Source organism: Zeus faber (genome assembly GCF_960531495.2).
Source record: "Zeus faber genome assembly, chromosome: 3".
NCBI lineage: Eukaryota > Metazoa > Chordata > Actinopteri > Zeiformes > Zeidae > Zeus > Zeus faber.
Genome location: NC_137190.1, coordinates 11,769,469 through 11,791,742, shown reverse-complemented (window position 1 = coordinate 11,791,742; position 22,274 = coordinate 11,769,469). Strand labels below are relative to the sequence as shown.

The following is a 22,274-nucleotide window of genomic DNA, read 5'->3' as shown; positions in this document are numbered from 1 at the left end:
TAGTGCAGGTCCACACAGGCCTGACCCACACTAAGGCCTCGTCCACACCTCTATGGGTATTTGAAAAAACATATTTTTTTCCCTATCCACTTAAAAAAAACATTGTTTGTTTTTTTATTTTTCAGAAAGGTTCAAAATACAGGATATTTACGGGGAAGATAAAAAAAAAAACGGGACAACAGCGGGAGAGAACGGTATAATACGGAAAATCCCGGGAGAAATGGGAGGGTTGACAGCTACAACATGTGCGCGTGCATCACGGTGCGGTACACTTGGGTCCCAGTTTGGGGGTTTGACAATGTGGTCACCCTACATTACACCTAACAGTACGAGCCACATGTGAACACACGGTAGTGCGCCGTTGTTTGTAAGTTTCTGGCGAGTGCTCAATGTGTGAAACAACAATTGCGATGTGTAAATGGGGGTCATGATGTCATCGTCTGGCGAAACCTCCGTTCCACACGAACACGCAGAAAACTGAGTTCCGGAAAATCGGACACCCAGTGTCACTAAAAAGTTTTAAACGCCTTCTATCGTGCAGATTAAAAAAAAAAAAAAACTCCCGTTTCCGTGTGAACCATGTGAAACGGAGCATTAGGGGAAACGGTGACGTCACACCTCAATTCCTGCATCATGCCCATTCTTGCTTTTCGTAATGAGCATGCAACTTAAACGCCAAGAACAGCAGCGGATATATACATACATTTACATTTACATTTAGTCATTTAGCAGACGCTTTTATCCAAAGCGACTTACAAGGGAGAATAACATTCAAGCTACATTGCGACAGATACAGAGGTTTGTTAACGTTTTGGTCAGTGCTGCTCGGTGTAATTACATGTTTACAACTGAACTTGGCATTGCTGCAGCTGCACCGCTTCACCGGCTGCAAAGGCGTCTGCTGTGCCCAGTATTACTCGCTCCACGGCGTCCACGATTCAACCGCGGTTTTGGATCAGGCCCGGTCGAACCAGCAGATAGCGGGGCGATTCCCAGGCCGAGCGGCTGTGCTGGTATTTGCGTACTCGCGCGTACGGAGATATTTGTAAAAAAGAAGGTCGTGTGGAGGGGGAAATTTTGCGCTTTGGTGTGGACAGGGTCTTCCTTGTGCCAGGTAAGATCTCACGCGGTTCTCGAGCAATTTGAGCTTCCGCTCTGCAGACACAACGGTCGCCGGGAGGTTGCAGGCCATCCGGAGAGTTGCCACCCACAGATGTCATTTCGAGAGAGGTAAGTGAGAGGCTCGCTCGTCTTTGTCTGGGGGACTTCTGGGAGGCTCTCCATCTCCCAAGCCGGTGCACTCCCGTCAACGCCAGCCTCCTCTCCACGGGGCGCTACAGTCTACCGCAGCATTGAGAAGGATACTCCCAGTCTCTTCATTGCATCAACTTGTGACTCATCAGCCGCCTCGTAGCCATTTTTGTGGCACAATATATTTTCTTTGTGGTGAAATAACTTCTTGCTCGGTATATATTTCTGTGATGAAAATAATCTTCTGTTCCAGAAACTTGCGCAGCAGAGAAATAACGTCATCAGTGGCGACTTTTTATCTTAAAGGCACGGTGCAGGCATTTCTCACTATTTAGGCGATTAAGTCAAAATGGATTATTAACACAACTTAATGTAATTTGAAGTTTATCTGGATTTAGTGACATTTGTAACATAAATAAATATATAAAATAATAATTTTACCGCAAAGCTTTAGGCGAAGCTGCCACAATACTGTGTATCTTTTATGAATTTATTTTTTTCCTCATTCAGTCTTAAATTCATACAGTAAAATGAGTTATAGGTTATAATCTGAACCCTTCAACAGGGAAGTACTGTAAATGAGTACTCAAAGACATAAATAATGCATTGCAAATTGAATTTGTGTGTCGCAACAGACCATGATTATATTCATTTATGGCATTTAAGTAAAGGAAAGGTTAATCTTCTCATAAAGACTTACAAAGTCATTTTAAATAGTTTTACTTCAATTGTTTTCTTGTTTAAAGTTTTCTTTATTTTTTTTAATGACTGGTATAATAATGCAAATCTTTTTAAACATATTAAGGTGTATATAAAGCAGCTCATTCGTTAAAATTAGGCTTAAACTACAAATAGTGTGACTGAAATAATTTATATGCCAGTTATATTTTAATGGCTTTGTGTTATATTGTTAAATCAAGATAAACAATGAAAATCACCTTAATCCTCAGGGCTTCAGTATATATCAGAATAAATTACAATTTGTTTATTTTTAATAAACAGACAAGAAGCATTAAAATTACAACAAATAGCCGAATATACAAAAAGCAATCTATGCACAGAATAAGTCATGCATTTCTGAGAACTCTCAAAAAACCCCAGAAAAAACAGATAAAGATTTCTAAATACAAGACAATAGACCCACCTGGTGTCCGCAAGGATGGCTTCTCCGTCCCTCTCCCAGGTGATGACGGGTGTGGGCACTCCCTCGATCTGGCACTCGAAGCGGGCAGAACCCCCAGCGGGCACAGCCTGGTCCTCCGGGTCCTTGTGGAACTGAGACAGGCCTGGGCGGGTGAATTAATAAGAGGAGAAATGTAAAAATAAATAAATAAACACAAACCTGAGCCATGAGCTGCATGATGGATTAATAGATGGATGGAAAGATACTTTATTGATCCCTGGAGGGAAGCGACACACCACCTCACATCAAAATAGGCCACAATAATCAAATATCATAATAGAATAGAACAGAAAAAATAGAACAGGAAAAAATTAATAAAGCTATGGATTAACTTTAAGATAGAAACATAGCGAATGTTCAATAAACAATCAAACTAAGAAAGACCAATAAACAATGAAATAATGAAATTGGCTGTGACAATAACCTACTGATAGACAATAAGTGTAAACCTAAGAATTAGAATGATACAAAAAATAAAATAAACCTAGGAATCAACAATAAGTAGGACAATGTGCCAATATACTACTAACATAAAATTCATTAGAAGATAGGAAACACATTTCAATATAACAATAAACCAGAAAACAGAAACCCAAGAATGAACAATGAATAATAGAAATTTGGCAAATATACAATAAGCCTAACGAATGGACATCCACACACTGATAGGGGGCTTATCTTTGATCAGAAATGTAGTTAACAAACAGAGCAAAAGTCCAAATATATGAGGGGTGGGTGAACTAACAAGCCACAGGAAGTGGACACAATAAGTGAAAAGGCTCCCTTTGACGCAACTAAATCAAAAGTTGACAGGTTAGATGCAGCTGCAACACGGAGGCATTTGGGGGACTTGATTGACAATCGGGCAATCACCCTTAAATTATACCCCCTTCATTATTCATCGGCTGTTCCTACAAAGTCATTTTCCCCCAGATGATGATAAGTATTTCTTGACATCCATGGACATTTTTGACGCAGCACTGAAAGTATTCCACTCTTGATGTGACCAAGCCCTGCCTTGCCTGCACATACAGCGTCCTCAAATCACCTTCCTTTCGGATTCCTCTGAGAAAGGTCCCGTTGGGTTAATTCTCAGGACGCGTAACTAAAGAAATGCTTTTTTATTTTCCTGCTGTAAAAATTCTTGAGCATGGAGGGGACATTCTAGAATTGAAAGACATTTTCGGTCCCATGAAATTTCAAATAATTCATGCACTTGCTGTGTAGATTATACTTGTCCAAAATGAGAGAAAATGTAATTATAGTTGTAGAAAAAGTGGTTCCAAAATATTATTTAAAATACCATGTAGGGCTTGAGCACATACCTAAAATGGCATTTTTCTATTGTGCCACCTTCTTGATGACCATCCTGCATAGAATCAAGATTCAAGAGGTTTATTCGTCACATACATAGACATACTTTCATACATATATGCAGTGAAATGTAATAATATCACATATAACAGTAAAATATGTTTTAAATCTCCTATTTTTGGTATGATTTTGTTGATATCTGTCTCTTGTAATTGTTAAAACAATTTGTTCAATCATCAATATATCTTAAATAATAGTAATTATTCACTGAAGTTGTCTCCCGTTGCCTGGCGCCGCCCCCTGTGGTCGCCTGTGGGAACGCGCCGTGTAGATTATGCATATAAATGTTTTTATTTTTGTTTTACAACATCATGTCCGCCAAAAACCCATCTCCTACGACCGCAATGCACTCATGGATATCAAATATTCCCTGAAATAACAACTTTGGGACACTTTATCCGCTGATCCAGAGTGGCCGGTGGAGATTTTATGCGCCATCAGGCTCAACAAAGACAACAACAACAATGGAGTCGCTGTTCCACAGGAGTGCCACTGCAGAAAGCACCGCGAGATGGCATTCGGACCAGAATGAGGACGCAACCTTACCGTCCACCTCTGCCCAGCATCCTTCTTGCCAATGTCCAATCCCTGGAAAATAAGATGGATAACCTTCTGGCGAGGATCAGATTCTAACGGGACACTACAAACTGTTGCGTCCTCTGCCTGAAAGAGACATGGGTGAGCCCGCTGGTACCAGACCACGCCATACGTCCAGCAGAGTCCCTCTCCATGTTCTGTGCCGACAGATCGGAGGAGTCAGAGAAATCCAAGGGCGGAGGCGCCTGCCTCATGATTAACAGCAGCTAGTGTAACCCCGACGACATCAAGGCTCTCTCTCGCTCTTGCTCGCCGAACTTGGAACAGCTGACCATCTCATGCCGTCCATTTAACCTCCCATTACCTTCCACCGTGAATGGACACCTACACAGCACTATCAAACCTAAATGATGTGTTGTGCTGACGTCAAAAGGAACATCCAGACGTGGCTGTGGTGCTGGCTGGGGACTTTAACGGGGCAACCTTCAAATGGTTCTGCCTAATTTCCATGATTTCCATCCACCATCACGTGTGCCACCAGAACTTTGGACCACTGCTACACACCGTACCAGATGGTATCACTCCCTGCTTTTGGGAAATCAGACTACGCTGCCATCTCATTGCTTCCAGTTTATAAGCCTAGCATCGTACGTGGAACGGTCATGACGAGGGATGTAAAACCAATCGAACCAATCAGAGGCCGCGGTACAGGACGCTCTGAGTGACGTCCACTGGGAAATGTTCCAATCAAGTTCCAGTGATGTCAGCGAGTTTACGGATATTGCTATGAGTTTAATAGCCACGATATCAGAGAGCATTATTCCCACAGTGAAAGTTAGGATATTTCCTAACTAGAAACCGTGGGTCGATAAATCAATCCGCGAGGCTCTCAATGCTCGCATGGCTGCTTATAACGATGGTCTTGTATCCGGCAACATGGACAATTATTAAGCGGCGTTATATAAACTGCAGAGGGAAGTGAAGGAGGCTAAACGGACATACAGGGACACAGTGGAGCTACAGATAGAGCAATGAGACACCAGATGCTTGGGGCACGGGCCACTACTTACTACTAAAGCTTCTTTTACGCTTGGTTTGAGGTTGGCAACAACACCAATAGCTCTCCGGCTATTTTGCGTTACACCGCTGGGGATGAGCGCGCACTCTCAGTGTCTGAGCATGATGTCAGGAGGGCACTGATGCGTGTGAACACCAGGAAAGCTGCGGGCCCAGATGGCATATCTGGGTGAGTACTGAAGACCTGTGTTAACCAGCTAGCCTCTGTGTTCACTAGGATATTCAACACCTCCCTGCCTTGCGTCAAGAGGTCCACGATCATCCCTGTGCTGAAGAACCCCTTTCCAGCCTGCTTAAATGACTGTCGCCCGGTGACCCTCACCTCAGTGGTCATGAAGTGCTTTAAGAGGTTGATTAAGGATTAGATCTGTCCCTCCCTCGCCCGCACCACTGACCAACTGCAGTTTGCATACCAGCCGAACAGATCCATGGAGGATGCGGTCTCCCAGGTAATGCACACCACGCTCATGCACCTGGATGGCCTGAAGGGGGGCTATGTTAGATTGCTGTTTATTGATTATAGTTCAGCTTTCAACACCATAGTCCCCACCAGACTAGCTGTCCAGCTGCTAGAGTTTGGACTGAACACTCCTCTGTGTGCCTGGATCCTGGACTTCCTCACAACCAGGCCCCAGGTGGTGGGGAGGCACACGTCCAGCACCCTCCTCCTGAACACAGGATTCCCCCAGGGCTCCGTCCTCAGCCCCCTACTACCTGTACACACATGACTGTGTGGCCAGCTCTAGCACCAACAACATCATCAAGTTTTCTGACGACGCCGTGGTGGTGGGCCTGATCACCGACGACGACGACGAGAATGCCTACCGTGAGGAGGTTGTTGACCTTTCAGTTTGGTGTCACGACAACAGCCTCCTCCTGAACATCAGCAAAATGAAGGAGCTGATTGTGGACTTCAGGAGAGGATAACAACCGGGGATGCACATGCCGTTGATGATTAATGGGACTCTTTGTCGATAGGATGAGTACCTGGGTGTCCACATCACAGAGGACTTCACATGGACTTTACATACAGACACTCTGGAGAGAAAGGCGAGGCAGCATCTTTACCACCTCAGGCAGCTGAGAAAAAATCTGAGTCTCTGTGAGGATCCTCAAGTCCTTCTACTGTGGAGCAGTGGAGATAATCCTGACAGGCAACAACACTGCCTGGTTTGGGAAGGCAGGACAGGCGGGCCCTGCAGAGGGTGGTGCAATCAGCCAACGTACCACTGGAACTACCCTCCCCTCCCTGCAGGACTTATACACCAGGAGGTGTAGTAGCAGAGCCCGCAGGATCATGAAGGATCCTCATCACGCCAAGAATGAACTATTCCAGCTGCTGTGGTCGGGCAAGCGCCTCCGCAGTCACACAGCGAGAAAAAAGAGACTGAGACGGAGTTTCTTGCAGCAAGTCATAATGCTGAACTCACCACGGGCCCTCACTGAGACACACAAATAGGCCCCACTGCCTTACTGTACTGTATGTAGCATACTGTACTGCATACGGTATCACTGTTCTGGGTTACTGCATACTGTGTTGTATTGCTGTTCTGTTCGGTGTTACTGTATTGCTGCGCTGTACTGCTGTATACTGTACTGTATATCTCCATACACACTACCTCACTTTATGCACATACCACTTCGATGCACAAATCTGTATATACATAATAGCCTATGCCATATACATACAGTATGTCTATTCCCTTATTTCTATTTTGTACCCCCACATTGTATTACTTTTGAGTTATTTTATTTTATTCTATATTATTCAATTTACTTACTGCATGACGTTTTAGGAATCAGTTAGTTAGTCAAGTAGAAAATAGGTAGCTATTGTGTTCAGTCTAGAACATACTGTGCATTCTGTGTTACAGAAACCCATTTGGCCTTGCAGAGGAATAGAAACAAACGGTGAGTCACATGAGGCAGAGGAAGTCACATAATCGAGCCATTTGCAAACACCGTGGGGAGACCAACGGTAAGTCCTTTATTTTGTTTATTATATTTTTCCAATCATTTCAGCCATTTGAGTGTGTCCTTCTGACCAACACAACCCTGCTACTCATATTATCAGAATAAGACAAATTTATTTTAAAGTTTACTTAATTTATATAACTACGTTTGTCCTTGTACTTGACAGTAACGTTACATTCCACAGCTAGCATCTATTCCTCATCAAAAGCTAACATCAGCGTTGATTAGCAACCCTGTGACTTGCAACCCTGTTACTGGGATTAGAGTTTGAATCAAATTCCATCAAAAAGATATATAAAATAGCCTGTGGTCCCGAGTATTTATTTGTCACATTTATGTCATGCTCTGCAATTAAAAGTAACGTGAGGGTTTTACCTATTGGATGTATTCAATGTGAATGTGCCTTTTTTTTACTTAATGGTAAAGGATTCATTCAACAATGTTTTAAATATACCTATTTCAGGTTCCTGAGCATTCGTAACAGTGTTAAGCTAAGCAGAGCACGCACAATAATAATAATAATAACTTCAATTTGTATAGCGCCTTTCAAAGAACCCAAGGTCGCTTTACAAGAGAGGGACAAGGGGAGAGCGGCAGATTAAGGGAGAGAGGGAAAAAACAAAAAACAAAGGAATAGCTAAACTAACTAACTAACCTACTAATGACATCAAATAACACATCTTATAAAAAAGTGCACCTTTGATGCCTGAGCTGGATGAATTCAGTGTTTTGACGGTTTATTACCTGTTTGTCTTAAATACATAACAGAAAATTATAAACTAAAGGGTACGTTTTTTTTAAAAGTTGTCCAGACCCAGACAGTGGTGAAGGAGAGTGCCAGGGTGCAGAAGCCATTGGCTATTTTCTCTCAGGAAAAAAGCTGTTTCAATTCACAACCTACACACACTCAAAACTCAAAAACTCTCATCAAAGACCCCGTTGACCAACTAGGTAGAAATTCCTGACAATAGGTTCAACATTGAAGTCCTTGCACTTTCTATGGTATGCACAGCCTTTGCTTAGTATTTTATAGATTACACTATGTAGTCAAAATAAAATAGAATGCTAAAGAATTACAAATACTGTACATAGATTTTTTTGTTAATTCAATGCCACTAGTAATTTGCCATGGCTTGTAATTTGTTTATTAAAAATCAGCTTTCCTTACTAGAAATTAACTCATCTCCTTGTGCACCATATATCTTGAATCGGAATCTATCTCTGTTGCCTGCTGACACATTCAACTCTCCAACATCCAATGTAAGAAGAAGATTCACTTTATGAATTCCCATAGGGAACTTTGGCCTCTCTATTTTACCCATCCTGACTATGAATGTGAACACGGGGAGAACGTGTGGTGTGGACTGCACTCCACACAGAAGGGCACCTGTCGGGTACAAAACCCAGAACTTTCTCACTGAGAGGCAATGGATGACGCAGGATGTGAAATCCGAGCAGCCCGTTGGTGCCTGTAACACTGTCGCCCTTATACCTCCCTCCTGAGAGAGCACCTTCACCCGTGAATCTAGGGACCTAGGTGCCTGTCAGCCCTCATGTCAATCAGCTGGGACCTTCCCCAGAGCCTCCAGGACCGGGCAGAAGGAGCAAGAAGTGTCACTTCTCCTAGATTCTCTGCTTCTGATCAGGACAAACTAATTCAGTGGTGTCATACATAAAAATACAAAGGGAACTTGAAGCTGTATCACTCTATCAATGTGGAGCAGTGATTTTTCACTGTCACACATATTATTTGAACAACTCAACCTGGGGGTGGATCTCCTGTCCACGTAGAACGGAGACTTCAGAGATCAGTCCGACAAGGTGGTCTCAATGGGGATCTCTCTGCCTGCAGAGAAAACAGACGGGGTGTTTTCTCCGGAGGTTTGGTTGGGGGTATCTAGGGGCAGGGTAGCTACAAGAAAACTCATGTATCAAGCACCTAAACACAGCAATATAAACCACAAAATCCGCCTAAACCATAACTCCAAAACCACCAGCCATAGCAACATCCTGGCTCCTTTCTCTAATGCCAAACTAAATAGAGCAAGATTTCTCAATTAGTACACAGAAGCTGACTGATGTTGCACAGCGAGGCAGCGGCTCAGTGGCTCTTGTGTGACTAACATGGTGGGTGGAGTTAATGATTAGCCTCTGCCACTTCAGACCATTACACAGCGGAAAAGCCTAACACAAACATACCACCAGTAATATTACCTGAGAAGGCTTTGCATGCTGCCAGACACACTATGCATGTACCGAAGAAAGCAATTGTGATTGTCCCTTTATGTTTGGGATTTTTCGTATGAATGTGTCCCCAAGGGCATGTGTCTTAGTGCTTGCTCAGGTGCGGGCTTCCGAGCCGGTTTTAGAGCCCACCTTATGGACAACAGTGCATATTAGGGGTGCCAAGAAGGCTCCTAGACAAGCACAAACCAAGAGGAGATTGTAGAGAGCGGCTGGGCCTCTGTCCTGTCAAAGCCTGCATCGTATCCGTCCTCTCCCCAGACCACATGGCATTCCCTAGGCCTGTTATGACATTCCACAGCAGACCTGACACCATGCGAGGAGCACAGACTCAGATGTTGTTTCCAGAGGGCGCACATTGTTTCATCGTCTCCTTCATTGATGCTGACACGCCAGGGAATCTGTACCGGCTACATGACTCCCAGAAGATGGGCATCAAACCGAGGCGCATTGTCGAAAATCCATTTGAAAAAGTTTTCCGAGAAACAGTGACGCAAAGCGGTCAAATTTGAGGGAACCCCCTCGGTCTCCTGTTAGCCAAACCAGTCTGTGTGTTGCTGCATTAAAGTGTGAATGGCCAGAATGGAGGGGTTTACTTCTCTTTGTTGGCTTTCTTGTTTCCCGGATTGTTTGCGCTCTCTTTCGCTTTTTTTTTTAAACACTTCACCCCATCTCTCCCTCTGGCTTTGTCCGTCCTGCTATCCATGCCCCGTTCTTGGGCCCCACAGCTCTCAGGTTGCAGCTCTGTGACCCGGCGTGCCTCCCCCCACAGTAGTGTCTTGTAAAGATACATCAGGCTTGTTAACGGCCCGAACACATACCGACAGATAACATTCCATTTCAGGTTTTGTGTTCCCATTTTAATGCTAATGTTCCCATTTTAAGGCTTGACTAGATGGAACTTTGTCTACTTTCTCTCTCTACACACGCACACACACGCGTTCACGCATGCACGCACCCACACACTCACACACAAGCACACACACATCCAGTAATTCTGACAAACAGCAGCCTTGAAACATGATAAGCTATTCCTGTGAGAAAATTAGAAGAACAAAAAAAAATGTATTTTTCACAAATTCCTGTAAATTAATGAATCCCATGTCTCGCTTCAGTATTTCACCGTTAGGATTATTCATGTAATCCCTAGGATTCAATTTGCTGGGGTTTAACTAGTACAGATAAAAAAAACACAATAAAAGGGATGCAGTCATTAATTACTTCCTCAAAATGTTGTAAAAACGATTTTATTATCCTGAAATGTATTTAATGTTAACATTGTGTTTGAACTAAATTTAATGCCCTAATTTTTTTTATTTTACAAAACAATCATTCCTCGAACATATCCAACATGGCGGGCGGTGCCGTCCTTGGTGCCGTGCTGCCCTCACATGGGGCGTGGCACCCTCCCCTTCGGTAAAAAACAAGTTGAAATGACGCTTTTCACTAACAGCTATAGTTGCATGAAAACAAGATTGTTCCCAGCATGACAATTAACACAAACGCGTTGGAATATGCAGATCCGGAGATTTACCGCAGTAATCTGTGTTACGGCTTAATTGAGTTAGGTTAATTGGCTCTGATTTACGTTAAGTGCTCCCCCGGCCAACACAGTTATCATCTATTTTTTTTTTTACACAGTTATCTGTATGAAATAAATCTTTGGCAGGAGGATGGAGATTAATTCTTCCCGTGGCGTGCAACTCCTGGAGCTTTGCCAAAAGAAGAGTGAATGAGAGACTGAAAGGCTCTCTGAAAGACAGTACGGATTTATTTCCATTTAAATACGGCTCCAGTCTGCTGCGCCTTTTTGACCATGAGACTTCGATGCTACGCAAAGTAACTTCAAAAATCCATGGGCTCGGGATGAGAGTCGACAACTGCGAACGAGACTGTTCCTCATCAAATATCTGTTTTCTTTTACTTTTCTTTCTCTGAAACATGTGTCCTCGATGAAACAGGCTGACTATGAACAATGAATAATGTGAAAAAAAGAAAAATTCTAAATGAAAAAAAGCTTTCATGTAAACCATAAATCAGGACTATATATATATATATATATATATATATATACAGTATACTGTATATAATTGTAAGTATAAACCATTGGAAATATGCATTTGCATTTGAGAGAAACAGGAGCCAAATAATAAGTTATTAATTTGTAAGGACCAAAAATTTGATATTTGTTGCTGTTAGTGAGGAAATGTATATTTATATATATTTATTTATATTTCAGCCAGCATGAATAGCATCGAGGTTAGAAACAGATTGAAGTTCCATGTAGACACTTGTTTGTTACATTTTATTTGTAAAGGCTCTATCCGGATGCCTAAAATTTGCGTTACATTTACTTAAGCTCATCTTTCCACCCCTCCCTCTGGTCACCATACCTTAATATTTTTGACCTTCGCCGTCCCAAAGTGTTCCATGAAATTTCGATGCCTGTCCTCATTGAAACGAATGAGAAATGTAACTCTACATGGCAAGTTCATTCACATCGGAGTGCATTTGCCTCTTGCCGATTATTAAAAAAAAATAATAATAAAAATGTACAAGTTTTATCTGTGTTTGTCATTCACATTTAAAAGCTCTGTAGAACATTGAGCCGTTTCTGTGGTAACGACAGTGGATCGGCGTCATGCCCGTCCAAGATGCCAAGTTGCCAACACATGACAAGCGACAAAGTCCCGCTTTCAGCTGACCTTTCCACATGCAACCTTTTAACACACATTGTGTTGCAGGAGATGGAAATCTGATGGAAATGCGTTTTGAGTTCCCAGAACTCTATGACACAACATTTAAATTCCTCACATGAGCATGGAATAAAAGTGATGGATTGCTTTTATTATCCAGCTCTCTTCTTCCAACCGCTCTGCCATGACGATGAATCTGTGAGATCGCTCATTGTCCGTAGGCGTCCTGTCGTTGGCTTCAGATCAATCGGTGACCATTACGGCCGAGGTTTGATGCCAAGAGAAGAAAAGTCAAGGAAGTCAAGGAAGCCAATGGAAGTTGATGGAAGCCAATGGAAGTTGATGAAAGCCAATGGAAGTTGATGGAAGCCAATAGAAGTCAATGGAAGCCAAAACAAGTCAAAGGAAGCTAATGGAAAAAGAACAAACCTACACAGGCTTAATAATGCGTCCTGCAACCTCAAAGATCTGCTCTAGAGCCTGAATTACACATGGCTGATCTCAGAACCCACACACCTAAACTGATCTCTGTGACCACTGTCCCATAGCCTGTGTCAGAAAGGTAAAAGTGAGAAAGTTCAATTCATTCATAGTGGTTAAAATAATCCATGGCCCAAATAACAGGATCGAGTCCCTTGGCTAACCCCTGAACCATCGACAATGTTTTATTACAAATGAAGCTTGGGCTCGACGCACCAAAGCATCCCTTCAAATGGCTTTCAGATGGATAATGAATAAATGTACTGCCACTCTCAGAAACCCCAAATCAACTGTGGTGATTCTCCCCCTCTTGGAGTAGCGATCAGTTGTTTATAGACCCAAACATGGTAAAATAGTTCACCAAAGAGGGGGATTGGTGGCCGTGCCGTACAAGAAGCGGTGCTCTGTCATCCTACAGCTCGTCCACAGGACAGAGTTATGGCAGCAGTTTTTGATGATTAAACAATGAATAAAGAGTTGCATTGCAGGTTGAGACCACTTGCAGACTAACTCTGTCCTTGATGCAATGGCACAAATACTCTGCGTCGTATGCTCAGCACAGGTTTAAAAAACAACAAAAAAAAAAAAAAAAAAGAAACCCAAAATCACATCACCATTCCATCACAAATGCATCTTACAGTTCATTTTGGAAGATAGAGAAGATAGATTATTTAGGCACAAACAACAGCAGCACCTATCCGCTTCCCCTCATTAATTCAGCACGCTGCTCTGATAACTGACCGCACGGAAATCTTTACAGCTTTTAATAATGGCTTTGCTGCCTCCGGCCATTTGATGGATAATATCCGATGGTGCTGACGGTGCAGGAAACCCGGAGCCCATCATCTAGAAACGAGAATTATGATTTTTTTTATTTTTTTTATTCTTAAATTCATCTTGTTGTCTCTTGCATGGTGCACTCATGGAAAACGTTCCTTAACAGTCCACCTGTCTCCGGGACGCCCACAAATACCCCTGTATGTACCACAGGTGTGTGTGTGTGTGTGTGTGTGTGTGTGTGTGTGTGTGTGTGTGTGTGTGTGTGTGTGGTCGTAGGCCACCCCATTTTTGATGATTAATAATATTCAGCTTTCTTTCCACTCTGTCTAACAAATATATATATATATATATATATATATATTTTTTTTTACTATATTGGTTATATTATATACATATATGACGATATATTATATTTTCATTCACTGGGAATAACAATATTCCATATATACTTTGTGTCAAATGTGTGGTTACTAGTTACCATAGCAACGGGAAGGCTGATAGAGCGGTCTTCTGCCGTAGAGCTGTAGTCTGTTTACTGTAGATTGATCATTAACGGCCCCTTTAAACCACATTTCATCTGAGTCCAGTGTGTGTGTGTGTGTGTGTGTGTGTGTGTGTGTAAGTTCTGGTCTGATAAAGTAGCATAAGTGAGCAGGGTTTATCAACATTAATCCAAAATCCAAACTTGACAACAGCATCATATAAAGAATCCTACAAAATAAAATTACAGACAGATTACAAACTGACATTTCAGAAGATTATTTTTTATTCTATAGCCCTCACGCCCTCATACACTAGTGCAAAAAAAACTCCACAGATCAACTGAGTAGGTAACTTAAAAGTATTGAATTACGATACCAGGCCCTACTTCAAACCTCCTCATTTTTCAGGAGGCAGGCTGCCTTATCATCATTATTATAGCCAATTGTATTTATTCATTTATTTTTATTATTGTTGATGGTTTATTTGTATTGTACATTCCCTGTTTGGTCCATCCCCAAGCTAATCCTGCTAATCCAAACTTTACTGTACATTGGCATTCGTTCAGGTAATCCACAGGTTTATCTTCTATTAAGATTTACTTTCTTCTATTTGTAATCCCATTATTTTATTATTATTATTATTATTATTATTATTATTATTATTATTATTCCCTATTTTGATGTTAGCCGCTGTGACACTTAAATTTTCCTCCAGGGATCTACTGTATCTACCCACCCATCCATCCACCCACCCATCCATCCACCCATCCATACATCCATCCATCCATCCATCATCACTGAAGGGTTCTGCAGAGCACCTACTTGCCAGGAGCACGGTGACGGTGCGGCTGGTGAGGGCCCCCAACGCGCTGGCACTGACACAGCTGTAGCCCCCCTGCAGGCCCCGGGCCGGCTCCCCGTCCACGGAGGTGGGCAGCAGGAGCAGGGACCCGTTGGGCAGATGCCGCATGGCGTCGTGGCCCTCGGGCGGCAGGGCCCGGCCATCCTGCAGCCAGGTGATGTTGAAGGGCAGCTCCCTGGACCCCAGGTTGCAGTCAAGCAGGACGGGCGTCCCCGGCTCCAGAACCACGTGCACGGGGCCCGCCCCGCAGCTCAGCTCCACTGAAACAGGCTCCTCTGTAGGTCGGGGGGGGGGGGGGGGGGGGAATACATTAGTGCTGAAAAGTTCGGCTCTTATTTGGAGAGTCGGCTCTTTTACGAGTGACTCGGTCAAAAAGATTCATTCAATTCTCAGACTCTTCGTTGGTTTGGTTCAGTCGGTGTGACCAGAGTCATGAGAGCCGGTTCGGCGCTGGGTCGTGAATTCTCACAAGAATCACTTAATGCTGGCAAAAAGCTTTATTTCAGGAATAATGCAAAGCGTAAATCATAATTAAATATGAATTATGTTAAATGCGTTCACGCTTTTTTCACAATAATTGAATCCCCAGTAATCATTCCCTGAGACTTGTAATGCATGGCTCACGGATCTTGCGAAGCAGCTCAGGATCATTAAGTAGAACACTATCAGTAGAGGGCTATGATTGCTTGTGTCTAGTGAGCCCAACATGGCAGGAGTCAGTTCGTCTACAGTAAGTAGAAGTAACAGTATTGCGGCATCACTGGTAAAAAAAAAAAGACCATAATCATAACCTTAACAACAAACTGCATCGTCAAGGCAGCCCTGAAAACCCGCCCCAGAGCTTCTTCCCTGGAGTGAGTTTTAACTGGTTTCAGTGGGTCACACCGCTCAATGATTAACCACGTGGTGGGGAAAGAAAAACAGGCAGCTCATTCGCTGGACGTGAATGAAAAACACCCCCCGCATCAACGGTCAACAATGATCGCCAAAGTGCCCTTGAGCCAAGTGGCGGAGGCATTGAGTCGCCGGCCACTTGAGCGGTCGGCAATCGAGAAAAAAAACAACAAAAAAAAAAACATCCTGTGTTATTACCGCGCGGCACCGCAGCTGTGTCCAAGAGGAAAATGGGAAAATGGCAGCGCAGTCGTTCGCAGGAGAACAGTCGGTTGCCTTACTTATGCAGAGCTCCAAGCGAGCCGGTGCTCGCCGGTTGGCAGTGCCGGCTCACCTTCTTAGTTTTACTCTTTCGGCGCACCTTGCTTTTTCCTACCTAGCAGCGCTTCTCGTAATCTGCCGGTACTCTGCTGTGCCCTCTCAAGTGGACAAATCAAGTGGACATATTGTAATATATAACGTATTTTGAGTCTGGGGCATATATTATATATTTTAATCCACTTCCACATATTTTTACTGCTGCCACTTAAAGCTGTGTACTGTGTATTATTTATGATATGGAACTGGACATACACTTTCAACCACATCCAAACTGATCCAAACTGTCTTTTTTTGAATATATCAACATTTACCATAACAAAAAATATTATTATTATTATTATAATTCAATTGTTATTGGTAAGTTAAAATGTTGTTCTGATATAAATGAAAACATACTTTTTATACATATTTTAAACATATTCCCTTATTTCTTGCTCGTGCTATTGCTATTTCATCGCCCGTGCTATTTTTCTTTCTCACTCATTCTCTCTCCCTCACCCTCTCCCCCCTCTCTCTATCCCTTCCTCCATCTCTCCATCTCTCTGCCCCCCCTTTCCCCACCGCCCCACCCCACCTCCCCGTCTCTCCATCCCTCCCTCCGTCTCCCCCTGTCTCTCCCTCACCCTCTCCCCCCTCTCGAGCCCTCCCTCCGTCTCCCCCTGTCTCTCCATCTCTCTGTCCCCTCTCTCTCTCTCTCTCTCTCTCTCTCTCTCGCTCTCTCTGTGTGAACCGTGGTACTTTCCACACTGGGACTGAGTCGTGAGCCACTTGGCGTGGGGCCATCGGGACCGGGCTTAGTGTAGATGTGGAGCAGCGGTCTGGCAGAGTGGGAACCCCCCCCCCCCCCCCCCCCCCACACACACACACACACACACACTCGCTCACACACACACACACACACACACACACACACACACACACACACACACACACACACACACACACACACACACACACACACACCCAGCCATTTCACACACTCTTCTTCACCGAGTCCTCGTGAGACGTTGAGGATCCTCTCTGTGCATTTGGGCCTGAAACGATTAATCGAACGAATGAACGAGCGAACAAACGGACAAACGTTCGACGAATGGGTTGACACAAAACATAATTCAGATTACATTGCTGATCAACTATGTATCGTCGTCATCGTATCAAAATATTTATTTCATGTATAGGGACAACTTCATCCAAATGTGAATTAGGGGCTGGGCGATATTGACAGTCATGAATGGATAGATAGATAGATGGATATACCGTACTATACTGGATTATAGTAAGTATGCAAGTAAATCTTTATTTATAAAGCACTTTTTAAAACATGCAGCATGGAAGAGACGCAACTAAAGAAAATTCAAGCCAGAGTGGGCATAAAAATAATAATAAAATAGAAAATAAAAATCATAAAATAATTAATTAATTAATTAATAACAAATAAATAACAATATATATAACAACTAATGAATACAAATAAATTAATAAATGAAATGTGTTGGATGCCTGCGATTCTAAATGCATTTTGTCAACGATGGGACTTTGTTAAATGTTTATTTTTCCTTTCTTTCCCTCTCGCCATCCTCCTCCTCCATCCGTCCATAGAGCGATCCCTCGCCGCGACAAAATGAAACCGCGAGGAGGGAGCAGGGAATAGGCGGGCTCTAATGTTTTAATGATTTAATGAGACTTCATTAGAGTGAATCTGAAGAGGGAACAAGCGGAAGGGTATACGATTGTGTGAATGTTTTTCACTGTAGGTTCCAAAATGGGTGTGTGTGTGTGTGTGTGTGTGTGTGTGTGTGTGTGTGTGTGTGTGTGTGCGCCTGCCTGCCTGCCTGTGTGTGTGTGTGTGTGTGCTATTGTGTTTACCCTTGTATCCGTTTTTTTGCACATGTATGATATTTTTTGGGGGGCAGCAGGTGCAGCCTCAGAGTATTACACGGCTCCAGCCCTTTATCAGGAAGTGATGCTGGGGGAGTCATACCTCATTCAATCAACGGGAGGAAAAAAACAAAAGAAACCTCCAAAGCATCACCCATTACCGTAATTAATCCAGGAGCAGAGAGAGAGAGAGAGAGAGAGAGAGAGAGAGAGAGAGAGAGAGCGCATGCATGGTATATGTATTGGTGTGTGCGTGCACGTTCTGTCGAGGGCTGAATACATTTTGTGCACCTACAATTATGTAATTCTCAATTTATTTATAGTTTGTTTTTTTCTCCACTATATCATCTTCTCACCTTCATTTTATATCTTTCATTTCAAACTGGCGCAATATGAAAACGCCCAGATGGTCACCTATGGATGTGGAGTCAAAAGTATGTCTGGAAATGATAAATTATATATATTACGTGGATTATTCTCAGTGTTACTGACTGGTGTGATTGGAGACGGCAGTTGGCTTTCTTAAGAAATGTCAGCAGTTGAAGGAAATGCACTTAGTGTGCAGGAATGAATACAAACCCAAACAGATTGTTCTCCCGCTCTGAGCTGTAGATGTCTGGAAACGCTCCATGATCGCTCTGAGGGGCGGTGTCATGGGTTTAACGCTTCATCTGCTGTGGCCCACGCATGCATGTTTTTGTAAATTTCAACTTAAAATATTTTCATTTCACCGCGTTGAGCCAATGGCGGCACTCGGAAGCCGCAGAAACTTTGTGCTTGCTGATGTTCCGACAGAAATCGCCGCCGGAAACAGCTGAAGCCACGCTGCAATGCGTATTGGTACCAGCAGGGGGGGCGACCGGCAATGGCTGCAGAATGGCTGGTGCAACTGATGATCCAAGTGATATAATTCTGATCATTTTGCTTATGCGATAATAATAATAATAATAATAATAATAATAATAATAATAATAATAATAATAATATCTAACATATTGTGATTGTAATATAGTCATATATAATATCAATTGATAATCAGCTGAAGCTCTGAACGGCACGTTGAGACGCAGCGCAGGGTTCAGGCTGAACTAGGATTTTGAGAAAGATTTGGATTTATTTTGTTTTGTTTCCTTATTTTCCTTCTTGGATGGAAAATGAAAAACGTAAACATAACCCAGAGAACTGGAGTGGAGCTTTTTTTCGGTATAAAACAAAAGATTTTAAACCCAACCAAGGGACTGTCCCGTTCCGTCTTGGGGTCGCTGTGTAACGGAGAGGGAGCGATCTCCGAACAAAAGACATAAAAACAGTGTGTTTTTATTTCACACGTACTTCTTTTGTTCCGTTTCCTTCATTGAGCGAAACAAAACAAAGATGGATTTTTTTTTTTTTCCGACACGTAGTATTTTCTTTGCGCGTTGGCCCTCCCGTCCACACAAAAACGCCGTTTTTAGGAACTGGAAACGGAGCTTTTGGAAAAGGCCTTTGAGGGTGGAGATATTTTAGGAAAACTTGAAGCGGAGCTTCTTTTTCAAACGAAAGGGAGGGAAAGAAAAATCCTCAGACCTGTGGACGAGGCCTCGGTCCCGATAACCCATTCTCTCTCTGTTCAAGGTCGACCCGGAGGCCACGTCCGCCAATCCCAAGATAAGCCCGCCTCCGGCCCGGTATAATTTAAGTCTTCAGTTCGACCCAGATCAGCTCTAATCTTCCTTCTAGAAATCAGATTGTTTTTTTTTTCTTGTTTGTTTGTTTAAACCGAGTCTGAGACCGTGCCGAACCGTGACTGAGGGAGACCATTTCGCTTCATCCAGATGAACAGGGTGATTCAGTCCGAGATTAGGCCGAATCCGTGTCCGCAAATCCGCCTCTTTTTGTGCTTTCAACGCCCCGCCCTCGGGTGCTTCTTTATATTTACGAGCAGAGGCCATAACACGATATAGCGCCCGTTAAAAGACGTTAAAACATCCTGCACGGGCGCACAGAACATCATTTGCAAACATTTACACATTAACATCTGCTCCTGGCCAACGGCCAGCGGTGCAAAAGTTCACGAGTAAACACTCACGGGCCCACACTGACCTTTACTTTATTCCCCGCATCCACACATATATCTCTCCCTCTCTCTCTCTCTCTCCCTCTCTCTCTCTCTCTCTCTCTCTCTCTCCCGCCATCTCTCCCCCTATCTGTCCCTCTTTCTTTCTCACGCCAATCCGCGTGCCCGTCCTCACCGACCTGGGATCCACCACGTCAGCCCGGATGTGCATTCTTAGACTCGGTTTTCTTTGCCCTCCTTCTATTTGCGTCCCTCTCTCCAGTCGTCCTTTCCCCTCCGCCCGACTCTCCCTCCGTCCCTCCGCCTCCCGCCTCCGACACGCAGGCGTTTTGCCCCCCACCCCCGCACGTGCGAAGGGACGCGACGCGGTGAAGATCCGTAAGGACGCCGTTCCACCGAGACCGACGGCGAAATCTCTCGAGGAAGTCCCGAGGCCACGGGCCAGACTGGCAGCTGAACCGGACCCCAAAAACGTTCGTTAAAACGTCTCCTATCGGAGCGAGGCTCGCGGGCGTTTTGTCCTTTGAAAAAATATATTTTAAAGGACTCTGCCGTCAAAAGGCTGAAAGAGTTGTTTCGGGCTGAACGTACTGAAGAGGTCGAAACTCGAACAAAGGGCCTTGAGTCAGCGAGCGGATGGAAATAATAATTACCGAGGATTATAATAATGTGGAAAAAAAAAAAAAGAAAAAGGGAGAAAGCATTTGAATTCAATGAATTCCAATCACAGCTCAGCGCCGAAAACCGACTCTTCTGACCCCTCGCTGCAACGGCCGAATCGAAACGGACCACGAGCCGGGTGAAATCAAACTCGTCGAACAGAGAGTGGACTCAGTCGTATATTTCGGGTCCTGAACAGCGTGCGAGTAATTACATGACCTGCCAGAGCAGCACGGGGAACGCCTGGAGAACGCCCGGAGAACGGTCGGAAGCCCATTGAATAACCACCGGAGCGCTGAGCAGGTGGATTTCCTCCAAAGTCCGAACCACCGGACCCCAAATCCCCGTTTCATTTGTGTGCGGAAGCCCCCAATACTAACGTTTCTGAGCAACAAAGGCCAGAAGAGGCTATTTACCTCCCGTCTCTAACCCTAACCCTAAAATCATCAGATCCCTATTCAGACTGAGGACGAAAGACGACGCGCCGGATGTCACACGAGGCAGCACGTGCATGACGTCCGACACCCTCCGGCCCAAGAGCCTTAAAAATGAGAAACGGATCTCCGAGTTCAGGATTGTCAGCCGTCCCCGAAATTTACAGTCAGTGAAAGGCGTTTAACGTATTTCATTACTTCCATAAATCCACACACAAAAAGTCTGACTTTCTGTAATAACTCTCCTCAACTCCGTCACTCGCTCGTGTGAATCTCTTGATTGCCGGTGGCTCCGGGAAATGTTCCCCTGCGTAAAGAGAAATTCACTCCCGTTCTGAATGCAGCGGATCGTGGACAAAGGCGAGCGGCACTTCATCTGTGAAAGGCTGCGGTTAATTTAAAATGTAAAAAAAAATAGAAAAGAGGAATAAATCAGTGCCGGGGACCTGTCAGTCAAAAGAGCCGAACTTAAGAGTGATATCATCCGTCTTGCACATGTTTGACCGCACGGCAGTCGCCTTTTAATGAACACGCATTTTTTTAATAGAGTCGGGGGGGGGGGACGGCGGCATTTCAGTCAAAGAAATAATCACAACTTCACCGACGGTCACATTTTTGGGGATTTCGCGAAGCAAATATCGGATCAGTCAGTCATCGTCGTGGCGCTGGGGTGAATTCGGCGGTGTATGGAGTGAGCACGATTTCCGAAGGCGACTCACCGTGGCGAGATGAAAATGTTATCAGATGAATTATGTTATCAAATGAATAAAAATGTTCCAGATGGGAAAGGGAACATCATCTGTTCAGAGGATCGAGCTCGACGGGGATGAAGCATTAATGCACGGATTGTGAACCAGCTCAACCTGGGGGTGAGAGACGAGCGATTTCAAACTTTCCTTCCTCTTTTATTGTTTTTTTTGATGCGTGGTCATGCTCGTCAACTATTTATTGCCAAGTTGTTCTTCATGCAAATGCTGTCTTCTTTATTGTGCATTGTTAGGTACGTTTTTATAGTTTACCCGAGGTTTTTTTTGGTTTATTTATGTTGCGTTTTGGTTTTACTTTTTATTGTCTAAGTTGAGGGTGTTTAT

The 22,274-nt window shown here is 43.8% G+C and overlaps 1 protein-coding gene across 1 annotated transcript in view; it reads right to left on the bottom strand.

Moving 5' to 3' along the window:
* Positions 1–22,274, bottom strand: part of igdcc4 (immunoglobulin superfamily, DCC subclass, member 4) — a gene marked incomplete at both ends in the record, with an annotated part of 79,207 nt that overhangs the window by 38,043 nt on the left and 18,890 nt on the right. The window contains 2 exons of the mRNA XM_079997995.1: positions 2,396–2,537; positions 14,901–15,215. Coding sequence (XP_079854121.1) covers positions 2,396–2,537; positions 14,901–15,215 — 457 coding nt within the window. The remainder of the gene's footprint in view (positions 1–2,395; positions 2,538–14,900; positions 15,216–22,274) is intronic.